At 39.3% G+C, this 18,156-nt stretch overlaps 2 protein-coding genes across 2 annotated transcripts in view; one reads left to right on the top strand and one right to left on the bottom strand.

Moving 5' to 3' along the window:
• Positions 1–3,627: 3,627 nt before the first annotated feature.
• On the bottom strand, positions 3,628–7,360 carry vgll4l (vestigial like 4 like). Its single transcript, XM_014033218.1, has 5 exons — positions 7,202–7,360; positions 5,556–5,679; positions 5,218–5,455; positions 4,623–4,704; positions 3,628–4,475 (listed from the first exon to the last, which is right to left on the bottom strand). The coding sequence occupies exons 1-5, from the start codon at positions 7,266–7,268 to the stop codon at positions 4,177–4,179; spliced, it is 810 nt and encodes a 269-aa protein (XP_013888672.1). The 5' UTR covers positions 7,269–7,360; the 3' UTR covers positions 3,628–4,176.
• Positions 7,361–9,690: 2,330 nt separating this feature from the next.
• Positions 9,691–18,156, top strand: part of syn1 (synapsin I) — a gene marked incomplete at its 3' end in the record, with an annotated part of 9,251 nt that continues 785 nt past the window's right edge. The window contains 11 exon segments of the mRNA XM_014033217.1: positions 9,691–11,801; positions 12,032–12,517; positions 13,965–14,022; positions 15,664–15,755; positions 15,877–16,033; positions 16,126–16,215; positions 16,454–16,516; positions 16,594–16,736; positions 16,845–16,919; positions 17,002–17,104; positions 17,189–17,338. Coding sequence (XP_013888671.1) covers positions 12,159–12,517; positions 13,965–14,022; positions 15,664–15,755; positions 15,877–16,033; positions 16,126–16,215; positions 16,454–16,516; positions 16,594–16,736; positions 16,845–16,919; positions 17,002–17,104; positions 17,189–17,338 — 1,290 coding nt within the window.

The following is an 18,156-nucleotide window of genomic DNA, read 5'->3' as shown; positions in this document are numbered from 1 at the left end:
CTCTCAACGGGATTTGGCTGCTTAAATAAATGTTAATAGATGAATAAATACATCATTTCAACAGCCAGACGTTTGACGCCACAGTAACTTTTATTAACTTGACTTTGATGACACCTAGTGGCCAAAACCTATCAAGACATTTATACAACGTATGTACATTTATTGTCATGAGAACAGCTTAGATATTATTTCATGATTCCCCCCCCTATTTTTATGTATTTATTTTTGTAATCAATCAGAGACAATATATAAATCAATCTTATAAATGAGGACTTTTAGCTCCTATGTTTTTGAGGCTTTCTGGAATAAATTCTTTGTTTTGTCAATTTTTCCTTCCAGAAAACCAGTTTTTGCCACTGACCTGCCTGCCTTGGAGTTCATGTTAAACTGCATGCGAAGCAACAGTTAAAGACAGTGTTACTAATCAACCTGACGCTCGAGTCACTTTTTTCTGAGAAAACTCCGGCAAGTTTTTGACATCAGCAGTGCTCTTGTCCTTTAATGCTCCGATGCCTCTGAATGTGCTGATAAGTTCCTCCTTAATACAGATTTAGTGCTTGAAGTCATTTGGTGTGTGGAATATTTTGACCTCTCTGGAACATGTGACTAACCCAGTCATACTGAAAACTCAAGTCAGTGGAAAAGAAGGCCCTCTCACTAACTAAATGTATCAGGACATAATAAACATGATCTGGTCTTTACAAGCTATTAGAATAATTAAAAGACACACAACACAATCTACCTTGTCTTTAAACAATAGCAATATTTACAGGCTCTCATGCAGAGGAATTTTGTCCATTGTTTTTTTATTATTATTATTTTACAACAAGTTAGTTTAGTTTATTCAGGTTTGCGGGCATTTGTTTTTGCACAGCTTTTTAAAGGTCACACAACAACATTTTAATCAAGTAGCAGCATGGACTGGATCATTGCAACACCTTCATTCTTTTCTTTTTGAGTCATTCTTTAGGAGATTTGCTGCTGTGTTTGGGATCATTGTCCTGTTGCATCATCGTCCTATTCAAGCGTCAGCTGCCTGACATACAAACGCACATTTGATGCTAGAATTCTTTGGTTTACAGAGGAGATTGTGGTTGATATAAGCAAGTCTGCAAAACAAGTCCACATCATTACCCTTCTGTGCTTGACAATTAATGCGAGGTGTTTGTCGCTTTTATGCTCCATCTGTTTTTATTTATTTTTTTTTTTTTTACCAAACATGACACAGTGCATTATGAGTAAACAACTTTACTTTAGTCAGGGTTTCAGAAGTCTTGTGGTTCTTTCAGATTAAATTGTTCAAACCTGTTTGTGCTGCCTTGTTCTTTGTAGAGAACACAAGATTTCTCCTGGCAACCGTCCAGACAAGCCATAACTGTCCAGTGTTTTTCTAAATGTACAATCATAACCTTTAAATTAAAGACTGAGGCCTGAAGAATCTGAACTGGAGCTGAAGGCCTTTTTTATTTTCTTTGAGCATTGCAACTGTCTATAACGACTTTCACATATGAACACTCTTTCTCATTGTATAGGATGATCATTGAAAATGACCTTTAACCCTTCCAGACTGATGAGCTGCTTCACTGAGGTCATCACTGATTGTCCTCGGCATTTTGATAGCACAACTAACCTGATAGTTGTCCCCACTGATGATCAGTTAATCATTACAGATGATCACCTGGCTGCTACTTTTCTTCTCACATTAAATCATGTGGAAGCAGTGGTAGACATGCTGATATCTGTTGTTTGTGTTTAAGCTTGAGGATTTAGAACCGGATCCTTTTGTTTATGTCCTGAGACATAAAATACTAGAACTTAGAGAGGATTTATTTTTCCATTACTGTGATAATAATCCTTATTGAACAAACTAAACTAGCTATATTTGATCTTTTAGATGCATAACTTGAAAATAACACCAGGACGCATCAACAATCGTTTTCAACATTTACGTTCCCAGGAGATTAGAGCTCTGCTTTTTGATGTTTACAGAAAGATTACTGGTTTGTTGACAGTAATCTGACAGAAAAAAGTTGACAATTTTTTCCCAGAATGACATCTCTGATCTATCCAATTTTAAGACATTCTTAATTACTACTGCCACGAGTTAAATGCTGTTTTCTGTCAATTTTGAGCTGTTCGGGGTGATAATTATCAGTCAGCATTGTCAACAATGCTCATTTGTTGCACAAGGGCCTGAGAAGCTTTGTTGTGTGACATTCTCATAGCAAGTTGATTGGTACACATCTGACTGAAACAGTAGAATACACAATATTATAAAAAACTTAAAGACTCTGGTTAAATACAGCGTTCAGCTAAAAGTAGGAAAGACTTTAATAATGTTTACTGGACTTAAAGCATAAAGCTGATTTTGTTATTGTTGCACAGATTCAAATCAGTGCCTCTATTCTTTTAGTAAAACAACTACTCTCAGTTCAATAAATGGTAGCTCATGATTAAAAGCCTATCAGGTAGGACATTCTCCTTTGTTAAACTGAGCAAAGTACTCGTCTGTCTCCTTTTGGTATCTTAAGGTTTTTGTCAGAGCAAGAAACATTTCAGAAGAGATTTTCTGTTTTTGTGGTTTGTCATACAATTAGAGACAATTTGTCAGATGACAAAATAGCTTTTTAAAGTTTACCCGAGGGCCTCTAGGTGGCATCATAGCCCCTGTTCAGGTTCCCTCCCTGATGATTACTGTTTGCTGTGTGGAAATACCAGTTTGTGACTGGACATGGGAAAGTATTTATCGGCTGTTTGGCAAGAATTTGCTCCCATAACTGTGGATTTGATCCCAGATCTGTTTATTGTAAACTGTTGGTTATTGTTTACAGGATTTAGTTAAGTTTTGCACAAATGTTAAACCAACAAAAACCTTAGTTTATATCTATTTAATACATCTATTTAAAAATCCTGCTTTAGGAATACACGCAGCTCATTTTTCACCCCTAATGTGTAGCTTTTTCTTGATATAATCAAACTGTCAGAACATCCAGGGTAATATTTACCTCTTTAAACACGTTAATAATCTTCAGCTAAAATAATGAATATTTTAGATTGGTTTTTTTTTCATAAATGGTTGCTACTCACATTTGAAATTAGACAAGATAGGACATGCAAATAGGTAACAGAAGAACATGGCTGGTTTTCATGCTCGGGCCCATCAGCCCAGCCCTCCTTCAGCCTTTTTTTTTCCCTCCCTCCTATCCCTTGCCAAACAGGATCTGTAGGATCTTACAGAGTCATTTTCTCAGGAGACTGGAATGTCAGAACACAGGCAGAGCACCTGCTGGGACATGCTCCCTAGATTCACTCAAACTTACGGGAAAAAAAGCCCAGCATGAGTCGCTTGCTTAGCCATTTAATTTCCAGTCAGTATTGGGAAATCACCCTCGTTGTAAGTTTCCTTTTCTTTTTTTTTTTCCTTTTTTTTTTTTGCCAGGTGTGTTTTAGACTGACTGACTCACTGGTTGTCTGGTGCATCACCCTAACTGGTTTGTAAAGGTGTCCGTGGGTTCCCAATCTCCTGCTTCCTAGTCATATTTTTCCCCCACAACCTTGCTTGTTGTTGACACTATACAACCAACTATTTTACAGTTTAAAAGAAAAAAAAAACACACAACAACCAACAATGGTATATGAAAAAAAGGTATTTTATTCTTTCAAAAGTGTTTTGAAAAATTCTCTCTTGTGTACGGCTTATAAGCAAGTTTTTACACGGCAGATAGGCTAGTCAGTAAAGACTAGAAGAAACCCAAGTGTATCAGAATATAAATATAATACAATGAAATAGTGGCATTCCTGCTGTTTTTACAAAAACAGCACAAAAACTAAAGAAATGTAAAGGATAATTCAACAAAATTTATCAATCACCACACACGTCACCGACTATAAAATCTCAAGTCTCAGTTGTGAAGCACAGATGCTGTAGAAATACAACCAAAACATCACAATGCTGTTCAACCTCATGCTACATTTGTCCGTGTCATGGTGAATCGGGTTTGGACGCACACATTTCCAGGGTGACGACACCCCTGCATCTGTTTGCTCTCACCACTAAGCGCTGCATGCACAAGCAGGGCTGTTTGTATTGAAATGTAAAAAAAAATAAAAATAAAATAATTTTTTAAAACTTTTTAAAATGTCCGATTTCCATCTGGATCAGCCCCCGTTTGTGCTTTAATTACCGGGCCAGCGGCTGGCAGTGGGCGACGAGCTGACAGTGGATTCTTTGTGGTTTGGGCTGTGGCTGTAGGCGGGTGAGTGGGTAACGCTCGGACTGCTGGGTGGCGTGGAAGAGCAGGAGGAGGACTTGGATTTGATCTGCTGCCACTTGTCTTCGCCCAAAGCCTTGGCGAAGTGGTCGTCGACGGACACGCTGATGGAGAGCTGCTGGGGGCGACTCTGCTGGTAGCTGGCCCCGAGGCTCCTCTGGAAATGCTCCTCGAGGACGTGGTCAAGGTTGCGTTTGGAGGCCGCTGGAAGAGGACGGAAGCATGACAAATGTCAAACACACGCCTCGGTGACTCACGGAGTGTTTGTCTAAGAGTGAGCGGGAATCTGAGGGTGACGACTAGGTGTGTGAGTGAACGTCTGGCAAGTGAGCTCCTTCGAAAGAGACTGACCTAATGGGTGGCTCCTGTGCACCTCAGATCTGCTGGAAGGCTTTTTGACGGAGGAGACACAAGTGATCACAGAGGGACGCACCTAAAAACAAGAAAGAAATGGGTTTTTAGTTCAAATGAAATGTGACAATGTTCCTTCTTTCTGATTCTTCCTAAACCTGAACATGAACAGTGTTAAAATTACAGCAGCTCCAGTGTTCGGAGCTCACTTTGAATTTTTTTTTTTGAAAAGTGATTAAACTGGTTGGATTTGCTCAGGAAAAGCAAAGTTCACTCCCAGTGTGGTGGCATAAACAGCTCAAAGCAGTTTGTTTGGTCTTGTTGATGGCATTCCTCCCTCCATTGCTTACATTTTCTCCCTGAATCTGGCTGGATTGCATAGCTCAGGCAAGCTTAGGCCTGTGTGTAGTCAGAAGCAGGATGCCTGCGCAGTCAGATTCACAGACTGAGAGGCCTGAGATGTATACCACCACTGCGGTTAGCCTCCAGCAACACTGCCACTACAAAGGGACATCAAAACCGCCCTGCTTCCTAAGTAAAGACCATCCAAACGTCATTTATCTGTCCTGAAATCTACACCTGTTCGGTAAAATACCTGGATTTGATTGGTGGGTGAGCTTTTGGTCTTGTCCTCTGTGCTTTCAGGGTCTTTTCTGGGTTTCTTGATGAGGGCGAGGGGTTCGTCCATGACAGGTGTGTAGTACACGTAGTTTGGCAGAGGGCTGGTGGGGCTCGGTGTTGGACTCTGGCTGGATGTTGGACTCTGTTGGTTGGTGAACACTGCCGGTGCTGCTCGTTGGGCCATTTTGCTTCTGCTTATTGCCCGCTCACGCCTACAACAAGCATTCATCAGAAAATGTACCCTCTCACATAAACGATTCATGCGATCATATGTTTTCAACATATTTATGAACAAGTGGATTTTTTGCAAACCTTTCTTCCAACGTTAGACCCCTCTCAAGGCTGCGCTTGCGTTTGACGGGATACACGGCGGGGGCTCGAGTCCGGTCATTGGCCATGTGTCTGTATCTGTCTTCGCTTCTGAGATGGGGCTGACCTATACAGAAATAAAGCAACAACAATGAGTTCAAGAAAGCTTTAAAAGAACACAATGATATGTTATACAACAGTATAATTTAGAAAAACCCATCCTATATGCTGAATGACCATTAATGGTTTTATCTGAGAAAATGGTGCATAACTGTCATTGGTGACTAACAGGTTGTTTTGATCCATGACATCAACCCGCATGACTCCAATTCGTGGGAAAACTTTTTTTTTTGTCACCGTTAATTGTAAACTCCGTTAAGCTGTAAAACTTGATTTTCCTGATCAGTTAGGGTTGCAACAGTACACAGCTGATTCAATGCTAACGGTAAAGTTGTTTTTATGCTTAAACCTTGGCGTCCAGCCCAATCACACGCTCCTAAAAAGGGCACAATCAACAGTTATTGTTAGGAAGACAAAGTCACTCATCTGAATAACTCGGAGGGTTTGAAAACAATAACTTGGGTGACACCCATCGCTGAAAAGCCATGCGAACATATGCAAAAAAAAAAATATTTTTTTTGCAGTTTAATGTGCCAAACCGCTCACAGGTGTTGGGGTGCTTCAAACATCCAGGCTGTAGTTTTGAATTATCTGAATATCTTAGTGTAAACAGAGGATCATAAAGATAAATTCTGCCAAATCAGTGAGCAACGACTCAAGCTTGGAAGTCCTGCACACAATCAAAACACCTCCGTTGTTTGATAGTGTGGTCGCACTGTGTCCCATTGTTTGACATGCTTAGATAACTCTTAGATATCCTCATTTATTGGACAGCAAGAGGATTTGTTTGTGTTCAGATAACAACTTCTTCAGCATCACGGGTTTGAAACAATAGGTTATAATCTGCTTCGTAGAGAAGCATAAAAAAGAATGGTTCAGCACCTTTGCACCCCGAACACTTCACTTTGCTTTCTCCTGCTGCATAAACACTCCAACACCTGCGCGCTGCTCCTTCACACAGTGAGCCATTGTGGAGGGGGGGGGGGGGGGGCAGGTTTAACCACACCTATGCTGATTTTCTAATGCCTCAGGCATGGATATTTCTTCCTTAATAGCGTTGAGAACGTGCTGCGTGACCTTCTGTTTTTCTTCATTTTGGCAGGTATTGAAAACCAACTAAAACAAGAGGTAGATAAAATCTCAGCTGAAGTATGTGGACAGTAAATAATCCAAAGTTATTATTAGGAAATCCTTTGATCGTTATGTAGAATACTGTTAATGAGGAAAGCAGCTTACATTTCTTTTTATTTCATTTCAGCCGTATCTGATTATCAAAACATCTTATTTATCTCCATATATATACATACATACATACATATACACACATATATATATATATATATATATATATATATATATATATTGACAGAACAAAGTTGAATGTAACAAACACAGATTTCAATTTTGACACATTATTAGAAAAAACTGCTGTGACTTCAACACTTATTTACACAAATCATTGTAGCACAAGTATAATTTTTCATCAAACAACCAAAGGTGATAAAAGTAAGGCGTTAAATCAAGCTTACCTTCTAATATGTAGACCTTGAAGCCACTGTTTATCCGAGTAATGTACTGGAAATTTGCCACAGCCATGGCTTCTTGACTCTGCGTGGAGGCAAATAGGAAGGAACACCTTCACTGCTGGGGATCAGAAGACAGCGCGAGCCTCAGCTCAGTTTGCTCTGGAAAAGGGTAAATGAGATGCAAGCTGTGAGCTCAGGCAGGTAAAGTATCCAGGTGAGCTCAGGTAGGCACAGTTGCTTTCCTGTGACTCATCCCCTGCAATTAGATTGGCTGCAGCCTGGGCCAATGGCAAAGCCCTCGTCCATTCACTTCTGTTGTTATTGTGTTTTAGGCGGAATGTTCTCACAGGTAGACCTGTTTCAAAAGTGGAAAGTTGAGTTGTTAAATGTCACGGTGTGAAGGAGTTTGTGACTGTTTTTTGTTTGTTTGTTTTGTTTTGTTTGTTTTTCCTGATTGAGGCCCTTATTTCGATGAGCAACATTTACAAGAGATATGTGATATTTTAGTCACATATCTCTTGGGACAACTTGTAGAATTTTGTTCAGAGTTCCTGTGTGGGCGAAGTGAGTCTTTTGTTTCTTTCCATGAAATCAGCACCTGTCCTAACCCCCACCCCACACAGCCCCCCTCCCCTCCACTTCTGATCTACAATCTCACCAAACTGCATTTTTCTGACTGCTTAGCCCACCAGGGCTCCAGTCATTCCACAGACCTGCCCATACTCGCTCTGTACTCTGGGAGACCGCCTCAGCACTAATCCAAAGGCTTTTGTTAAAGGCTGGACAAAGACTCCTAAGTCCTGAAAATGCTGCAGCCATGAGAACAATCTTATCTGAGCGTACAGACGAGTTTGGCCACATCTATGATGTTGGATGTACAGGAAGAATAACAGAACTTTTAGTGTGAATGATGTGCTTTGAATCATGTTATCACATTAACAGGTAATACATTTATCCTTTATTGTTAATTTTATTTATCCTTATAGCCTGAACAATTCTTTCTGATGCAAAAGGTTGCCATAAAATACTGTATTTCACTGTAACACTTTAATAAGACTGTTTACTACGACTCAACAGTGCCCTCTTAAGTCATGAACTGCAAACATGAGGCATCAAAATTCACACAAAACCAGTGTGCTTTTTTTTTAAAAACATTTTGTGGCAGAAAAGTAATGTTTTGATATACACATTAAATGCAAGTTTGTTCAGTGACAAATTCCATGCAGTGTTAACATTTTAAAATGCAAAGAATTTGGCTTTAAAATGCAAAGAATCTAAGCGGTCAGTCAAGTTTATTTTTGAAACATTGATCTTTTTGTCGGCAGATCACACCATCAGTAAGGCAGGACATCTCTGCTTGTCATGAAGGGATGTGTGAGGAAACTGCGTCACCCAGGAATCTGAATTCAAACCATTTTTGTTCGTGTCTCAATATTAGAAAATAAATTCATGTAAGTTGCTTCAGTTTCGAGTCGACCAAACAAGAAAATGCTTAAAGGTCAATCGGATGTGTTTCTGAAGCACACATGGAATGACAAGAATGGATTTTTTACATAGTGTTCAAATGATGCTGCTACTCCATCACGTCATCAGATTTCCAAACACACTTTGAAAAAGAAAAGAATCACTCCACTAATATGGAATATTCTCACAATCTAAAAGAAAGTACACTTTTTTGAGCACCAGTGTTCAAATTGTTTAGAGATGATTATTGTTTTTGAGCAGAAAACCAAAACAGCAGCTGCAGTGTCTGTTGACTAGATAATTAGTATTAGAAAAGTATATGCCTGCATAATTCAATTGTAATTTAGTTTTTATTAAATTTGGTATGAACGCAATAGTTTTTAGTAGTCTTTTTTGTCAAAATTATAATAAATATTGAAATTTGCTACATAATTTTACTTTATAATGCCATCCTAGCTAGCATAGATTTATAGTAAGTACAAGTAATTTTTTTGAGGATTTGTAATTTTACCAAGTATTAAAAAAACTACTTTTACTTTTATTTAGTTATATTTAAAAACCTAAAAATCATACTTTTCTTCTTTACTTTAAAATTTAACATTTAGTTAAAAATGTCTGAACTCATCATCAAAGGAGTTGTTTATATGCTCTAAAAAGTTTAATTTTCTCAACCAAGTCATGTCAACTGCTTCCACTAGTAAAAATGAGACAATATACTATTTTCTTTAAAAGAAAATATACACATTGCTTGATTTACTCAACTTTGCTCAGTCATTTTTTTTCAAGTACTTTATAAACCTCTGCTGGCTGGAAGGAGCCCATCAATACACTTGAAGTGGCCCACGGACCACCAGTTGATAATAACAGTTTTAGCAGGTTTTGCAGCTCCTGACACATTACACACACATAGTTAACTAAGGAGCAGAAATTATTATTTTTGATTGTAAAGGTTACAAACGCTTGCCCTTAACCAGCAAATATAAGATGATATAAATAATTTATTTTTCTTGTGAAACCTGTGCAGAAACCTTTATTTAAATAGATACATCAGTCAACAAACACACAGATAAAATAAAAATGCATGCCTGAATTATCACTGAGCATCCTCAACCAATCCCTCTAAAATAAACAGCAACACCTGCATTTATTCTAATTAAGAATATAAGCTTTACATTGTCTCTGTGGAGTGTTAATGATTCAGGAGAGACACACACCAGCAGTGCCTGTTTCCATCACAAACACTATCGGTTACCACCACAGTACAGTTTCTATAGTAAAACATATGGGGGTCCCAGGGGGTCTGTGCTGATCACTGCATGGTTCTGAGTATCACCAACAGATGGCGCATCTTTCCAGATCTCTGTCCACCGGACCGAAGATGAGGAGTTCGTGTTAATGACAGTGGATGTGTTTTCTGTTGCCCCCGCATCCATCCCGTGGAGTCAGCATCAGATCCATGTGTGTCAGAGAGCAACGTCCCTGTCAACTGCTCTCATCAGCACCACCCTCATCCACACCCTCACAAGTCACACACACACAGACACAACACAGGAAGTCGGATTAAATCTTTTCAAATCAAAACTAAACACAAAACAAGTTATTTAGCTTCTTTTTCAGATACATTTAATTCAATACATTTAACATCTCCTGACTGTTTTGAATTTATAACGTATAGCCTATTCATGCTTTATTTAACACAGTTATACTGAAATACTGTTAGCCTCTAAATGCTAAGTGAGCAACAAGTCAAATAGATTTAAAACAAATAGTCATTTTTTTATTTGAGGAAATTCTGTGAACAATATAATCTTTCCTGTTGTAGGTAGCTCTTTGAACAACCTCAGTATGGCAGGACTAATGAGCTAAAAGCTAAACCAAAAAATACTTTCACATCTTAAAACATCGACAATCTTCAACGTCTTAGCAGCTCATTTTATAGCATGCTATTTGATAACCCCTTTCAGTTCTGTCGCTTATGCATTACATGGCTATTCCTACACAAATATTACTTCACTAATGTCCCAGGATATAAAAGATGCTGAAGCCAGCTGCGGTCACCTCACAGTAAGTTCAGAATTGTGTGTCAGTTTGATGTCACACCAAACTTACATCAGAAAAGCAGCAACATCTCCTCGAAGGTCACTGTCCTTCTTTTTGTTGTTTCACTGTGAATGTTGTGGACAAGGGGACACATCTGAAACTTAAGATGTCTCTCTTTTTTTGACACACACGATTTGAATGAAATGGTGGTTCTGCAGAAATTCTGCAGGCCCTCGAAGACCAGGATTGGGCACCACTAAGGTTTATGAAATACTATTGCCACTATATAAAACAAGACAGAAGCAGAAATTTCATTTTAGCTTCAAGCTGTATTAAAGATACAGAATCGTGGTCCATAATAAAATAAAGGAAAATGAGAAGAGAAAAGCTCACACTACAAAAATAAAATAATAATAAAAAAGTGACGTCACAGATATTTACACATATGCAGGCACATTTTTGGACGGATACCCAACTGAGATGACCCTAAGGCAGAGGGCTTTATAACGCAATTCTGCTGATTCATGACTCTGCATTAAAGATGCAATGCCTAAAAACAGCTGCACAAGATATCACATATTTAACAAACATTGCACTTGCCTTGGGAGTCTCAGTAATATTCTCAAAAAGTATTGTTCGCCACAGTCAAATTCTGCATGTCCTTCTTTGTATAATTACCCCATGGGCTTTGTATGAAGATGAGCAAAAGTTTGTTGTTCAACCAGGCTTTAACGTAGCGTCCAGGCTTTTATTTTGTAAACGTGCACCGGAAGTCACGCTTCTCCGCACCGTCTAACTTGCCTGCCGTCCAGCCGAGCAGCCTCCTCTCCCTTCATATGACTGGGGAGTGACGCAGGGCAGACGGAAAAAAAGAAAAGAAAAAGAAAACTGGGTCTTTAGGTGGGAGCAGGACGGCGGAGATGCTGGAGCAGATTTCAGTTTGATTTATTGGTCAGGTTCCAGTCGGTTGCACGAGCTGCGTGTCCGCTCGGAGGACATGAGCGTCAGCTGCAGGCAGGCGTTCCTGTGACACATCCCAGCTCATAACCAGGGAGCATCGCCTCATCCTCGGGGCGGATCACTTTGGACACATTCCCAGGTAGGCTCCATCAGCTCTTCTTCTGGGTGTTGATTTACCACAGGAGTGTTTTCAGGCTGGATCTATGAACCATCTCGCTCTGAGATGATCAGCAGAACAGGTCATTTAATCAAAGCAGATTTTGTCAGCGATTATTTTAGAGGCTGATCTTTGCAGTCACGATTTCCTCCCCTTATCAGGCATCCCATATATCTGTCTGATTAATAAGACTCAGACTGTGTCCTCTTCAGGTAATCCTTGTTTCTGCACATGGAAAAGTAGCCTCATCCCCCCCACTGAGCACCAACATCCAATTTGAGAGGACATTTGGACCCTCCCCACACACCTCCTCTCCGTCACTCCAACAAAACCTGCACGATGAATTATCTGCGTCGACGACTGTCGGACAGCAATTTCATGTCCAACCTGCCCAATGGCTACATGGGCGACCTGCAGCGCCCCGAGCCGCAGCAGCAAAGCCCCGCAGTGTCCCCGGGGCCGGCGGAGAGGCGCCAGCCCCCCGGCCAGCAGCAGCAGCAGCAGCAGCAGCAGCAGCAACAACAACAACAGCAGCAGCAGTCTGCAGGTGGGGGCTCCAGCTTCTTCTCCTCCCTATCCAACGCTGTCAAACAGACCACAGCCGCTGCGGCTGCAACCTTATCGGAGGCGGCGGACCGGGCAGGTGTGTCCAGCCACGCCAAGATCCTCCTGGTCATCGACGACCAGCAGACCGACTGGTAAGTGCAGCGCGCAGTGCCCGGCTGCGTCTAGACAGGATGGAGAGGAAAACACAAGTGAAAAGGCACGGAGAGAGCTGCAGTGGCGTTACATCTCCAGAAGGCCGTAATGATTCAGGTGATGCTCGCAAGGTGCAGCACGTGACACGAGCACCAAAGTGAACATGGAGCTGTGCGCTGATGGTGCCAAGGCGCAACATGAGAACACGCGGAGACGTCATTTAGCTAGTTCACCGGAATCATTATGATCAAATTCTACAATTAAAATGTCAGGTTGCGTTGTTTATTTTAATGATGACACATCAGAATGCCAACATTTGTAGGCCTCTGGACACTAATGTGCAGATTTTTCTTCACTCATCCTGAGAGCTTTGCACAAAGAACACAGGTGGCAGAAAGCTGCAATTTTACCCCCAAACTAGGTGTCATTACATAAATAATTCAGTCACTTTCACGTCTGAACTTCAGCTTATCAATGTTCCTGGAAGCTCATTGCATTGAAGGAGCTATCCACAAAAGACAAGACGTGTCATGATTTAATCTGGAGTTGAAAATCTCCATAGTTTGATGTTAACAAAGCAATGATTTATTACTACTAATGTTTTAATCTACACTGCTATAAAATAAAATTGATAAATTGATCATTTTCCATGGGAAAAATGATCGAACCTATAGCCCCGCCCCTATCAAGCATTTATTTATTTATTTATTTATTTATTTATTTATTTATTTATTTATTTATTTGTACAAAATTGCAATGCCACGTAGACTTGTAAAAAAATCATGAAAGAAAAAGAAAAAACAAAATATGCACAATGTTTTTTTCTCATACTGGAGGTTAATGTGTTCTTGAATGAAATATTTATGTAAAATGTGTGAATGGCTGCCAGCTAGTTGTGTTTGTTTATACTGAAACAGCTATAGTGACTGTAACAATGGTGACATCCATGCAAGAGCCGTTTGGAATAGAGAAGCCAGACAGTTTTGTATTATTGGTATTTATGCTTAAATTTGTTATGCAGTTTAAAAAAAGGCCACTGAATGCAGACCTGCATTTCAGAATTGCATAAAAAATAGTAAATTGTTCCAAAGTGCACCATTTAGTTCATGATAACTTTATATATTTTCCTGTTCTTTGCAGTGACCATCACATATTGTCTCTGCATTCATGTACCATTCTCAAATGGACATAACGGGAGCCCAAAAATGAAATTCTGCTCCTGGACCCTCACATATCGACCCTGTTGGTGTTACTAACAGTTCTCACAGCTCGCAGTACTGGAGGATGTGAGCAACACTGACCCAGATTGTTCTCAGTTTTAAAATGTTCTGCTGCTGCTGCTGGAGGAAACACAAAACGCACCGGCTGTCAGTGCCGGGGGAGACATGTTGGGTGTGTTTCACATTTTATTTGACAATTAGACTCACAATCTTGTTTCACATTCAGGGTGAAGGTCTTTAGAGGAAAGAAGGTGCACGGTGAATTTGACATCAAGGTAGAACAGGTAGGTTTTAAACTCTTAACTGTGTTTTGCTCTGGGAAAATTGCGGGAAAAAAAAACATAAAACAAAATCAAAAACATACAGCCCGAGAAAAGAGGCAATCATGTCGTTGATCGATGCTGCAGCTGGAGCAATGTGACATGATTTTTTTTTCACAAGACTTCACTATTTTTTCACTGATAGATAACATTGTGTTTGATGTATTTATTCCAAAACATAACTAGAGCCTAGTTTATTGTTCTCGTGGCAGATGAAAGCATCAACCTTATTAATGAGCTGGTCATTATTTACACTAAAAGCAGAAGCTTTCTTCTCAGAGCGCATTCAGAATGATAAATGACTCAGTAAAGTGCTCCCCCATGAAACATTATTAACAAAGATTTTTGTTTTGTTTTTATGATTGAGGCTAATTTTTATGCAGATAAATCAAGTGTTTAAGGAACTGAAGTAAAGTCATTTAGGTCAAATGAATTATTCATTATTTGGACTACTTGTTGATCCAGTTTTAGCCCGTGACTATTCATAGCAAATCAAGAGCAGAAAGTGCCAAATAGTTTTAAAAAAAAATTCTGCTTCAGACTCTTTAATCTCCTTTTTTATCTCTCCTTCATGTGGCTTTTACTTATTATGGTCTGCTGCTGAAAGTGGACAGGAATGTTTTTGTGTGTGTTCATCATCTCATGAATAACATAACTTGTTAGATACAAAAATTGGAGAAAGTAATTAATGAATCTACATCTCTAACCGATTAACATTTGGAGTAAACCTGATTCAAGATGGCTGAGAAAGGCAAACGTGACTAAATCAGTCAGATTCAGAGATCCTGACCTGGTGTTTGAAACACATTTGATTGAGTTTTAACAGATTGTGCATGTTCTTTGCCATTTACAACAGTTGGTTACCTTTTTTTAATGTTACCCAAATATTTCAACAACTGGGTAGATTTTAATGAAACGTTCAAGAAATAACTATTATACAACCAGTCAATTCAACCCAATTCAAGATGGCTTACAAAGCTAACTGACAACACATTATTGGTTATAGTAGAACCATTTATGCACATTTTGTGTTAAAATATAGTGTGGTTGAAGCTGAGAGTGATTTACAACACATACTCCAAATACTGCTCGTTACCTGGATCTTTGCTTAAAACTGTAGCATTATCTGTTAGAAATATAGTATATCTTGGGAACCACTGGATGAAACGTTCAGGAAATAATCATTGGGTATACATCTAGCTGATTAATGTTTGAGTTCAACATTATTGAAGCAACAGCTAGTCAAAATTACCCAACTCAAAAATGACTGTAACTCAGTCAGCTATACAGATATTGAGCCATAAAATAATTTAGTTAAGACTCATTCACAACACTCACTCTGAGTGTGGCCTCTCTATTAAACAAGATTGTTAATTATGACAATTTTAAACTTTGACCAAAACAGCAGCTGCGATTTGCATTCCTTCTTGGACCGCTGGGCTTTAGTTTTCTTTTGCAGATTTTAACAAGAAAAAACTTATTAAACAGTGACTGATACAGTGTTTTATATTTACATGCTGGTCATGTAGAAATAGTCATTCCTGCCTCTAACCTGTGCAGATGTTAGTGTGTATGAGAGCTTGACCTTTTGGGTCATCCTTTCAGGCAGAATTCTCTGAAATCAACCTGGTGGCCAACTCCTTGGGCACCTACACCGTGAGCATTGACGCCATCAGGAGTGGACACAAGGTCACTAAGTAAGTCGTTTTTCAGTTGAGAATCGGTTCTGAAACTCCACATCTTTTAAGCCGTTCGACCGTAACCAAAGACTCTGCCTGACCACTCAGTTTAATATTTTGCTTGTGTCCTCCGCACCAGATCCTTCAAACCAGACTTTGTGCTGATTAGACAGCATGCGTTCAGCATGGACAAGAACGGAGACCATCGGAACATGGTGATCGGACTGCAGTACGCCGGAGTGCCAAGTGTCAACTCTCTGCACTCTGTCTATAATTTCTGCGACAAACCATGGGTTGTGAGTAGTATTTCATAACTATAAACATTTAAAAGTAAGGCAACTTGATTCCAGCTGCACATATTATACAACGACCTCTATTGTTGCTTCAGTTTGCTCAGATGTCACGACTCCACAAGCAGCTGGGCCCGGAAGAGTTCCCACTGATCGAACAGGCTTACTATCCAAACCACAAGGAAATGGTGAGTTCTTTGTGATCTGATTATTGGACTGCAGAGTCAGTGTCAGTACGGTTACATAGAGAGTGTTGCAGTAGAGCATTTATCGCAGCCCCTGCAGTCTCAGCCGACCACAACAGGTCATCAACAAACAAATCATTGCTCTCGGTGCTTGCCTGAAACACACTGTATATTAGAAAGCTGAAATGATTTTCACCCACAATAAAGTCAAGTGTTATGATGTGTATTTTTTTTCTTGTAGATCACCTCCCCTCAGTTCCCTGTTGTTGTAAAAATGGGCCATGCTCACTCAGGAATGGGAAAGGTAGTGGTGTATTACAAGTGCCACATTTATGGGACTTCTAGGTTGGTAAAATGTTCACATTTGGTCTCTTTAAATAGGTGAAAGTGGACAATCAATATGACTTCCAAGACATCGCCAGTGTCGTGGCACTGACCAAGACCTACGCCACATCTGAGCCGTTTATTGACGCCAAGTACGATGTCCGCATCCAGAAGATTGGTAACAATTATAAGGCCTATATGTGAGTGTTTTAGTTCTCTCCAGTTTTAGTGTTTTACTCCACCACTTCCTGAAAGGTTTACTGTCAGTTTACAGCAGACGAAACATAAAATCTCTTTGCGTTTAACAGGAGGACTTCTATTTCTGGCAACTGGAAGACTAACACTGGCTCATCCATGCTTGAGCAGGTGGCCATGTCAGACAAGTGAGAGCGTGTAACTGTCTTCCATACAAATGTCTATAATATGTCTCGCTGTGTAATAATTTCGCTTCACATTTTGTTGCAGGTACAAAATGTGGGTGGATTCGTGTGCAGACATCTTTGGAGGGTTAGACATCTGTGCTGTGGAGGCACTACATGGCAAAGATGGCAAGGATTATATTATAGAGGTATTTACAGCAAGGTTATAACATATTGAGGATTTTGTGATCACCAGAGAAATCTATAAATTCCATCAAGTAATTGTGTTTCAGGTTGACGACTGTTCAATGCCACTGATTGGGGACCAGCAGGATGAGGATCGTAGTCAAATTGCAGAACTAGTAGTTTCTCAGATGAACCAGACGGTTCCACGCACTCCGAGTTCTTCCGCAGTCCGTGCCTCTGCAGGACAGCCAGCTCAGGTGCTTAAAGGATGAAAAGATGTTTCGCAAACCCTGTTCTTTAGGTCATCCTCTCAGGTTTACATTATTTTACATTCTGGTGTCTGGTAAGACTTGACAACTCTAAGGTTTCAAACAGTATTTTTCCACAAAAAAGGGTTGAAAATGTGGAACACCAAAATGTTCATAAATAAATAAATTAACATTGTGAAATAAGTATCTGTATAAATAAATAATAGAGAAATGTATATGTAATGTGACAATGTTATTGTGAAATAACTGAATGCATATAATATTCTAAGTTCATTATCATAAAAATGTTTTATTCTCCTTTAAAAATGTGCTTATAATTAATAAATATATTCCCAATAATATAGAATATTTTTGAGGTATTTTTTTTTCATTCCAGCAGTTTTTATTCCAAAATGTCCTTTTCACAAAGTCATCTTTTATTTCACAATGGTGTTTTTCCAAATGGCTCATTTATTTCACAATTACACTTTTCAGCAGAATGACTTCAACTGTCAGTCAGCGTCAGTGGGTTAGGTCTGTTGCCCAGTGGCTGATCCTTGCACATATTTCAAAATCGGTATGTGAAGGAACAGCCAATCAAACAACTGGCTCCGCCCTGTTTCTTTTGATTGACAGACAAAGCCACACTGCTAAAAAGTGCCATGAAATAAATAAGCCATTGAACTGTATATGCATTTAGTTGTTTCACATTTACATTGTCACATTATGTATTTATATATTAATTAGTCATAAAGACACGTATTTTATAATGTTTTATTTATTTATTTATTTATTTATTTATTTATTTATTTATTTATTTATTTATT

Source organism: Austrofundulus limnaeus, unplaced genomic scaffold, assembly GCF_001266775.1.
Source record: "Austrofundulus limnaeus strain Quisiro unplaced genomic scaffold, Austrofundulus_limnaeus-1.0 Scaffold1667, whole genome shotgun sequence".
Taxonomy (NCBI): domain Eukaryota; kingdom Metazoa; phylum Chordata; class Actinopteri; order Cyprinodontiformes; family Rivulidae; genus Austrofundulus; species Austrofundulus limnaeus.
The sequence above is the reverse complement of the archived record's forward strand: the minus strand, read 5'-3'. Positions and strand labels throughout refer to the sequence as shown.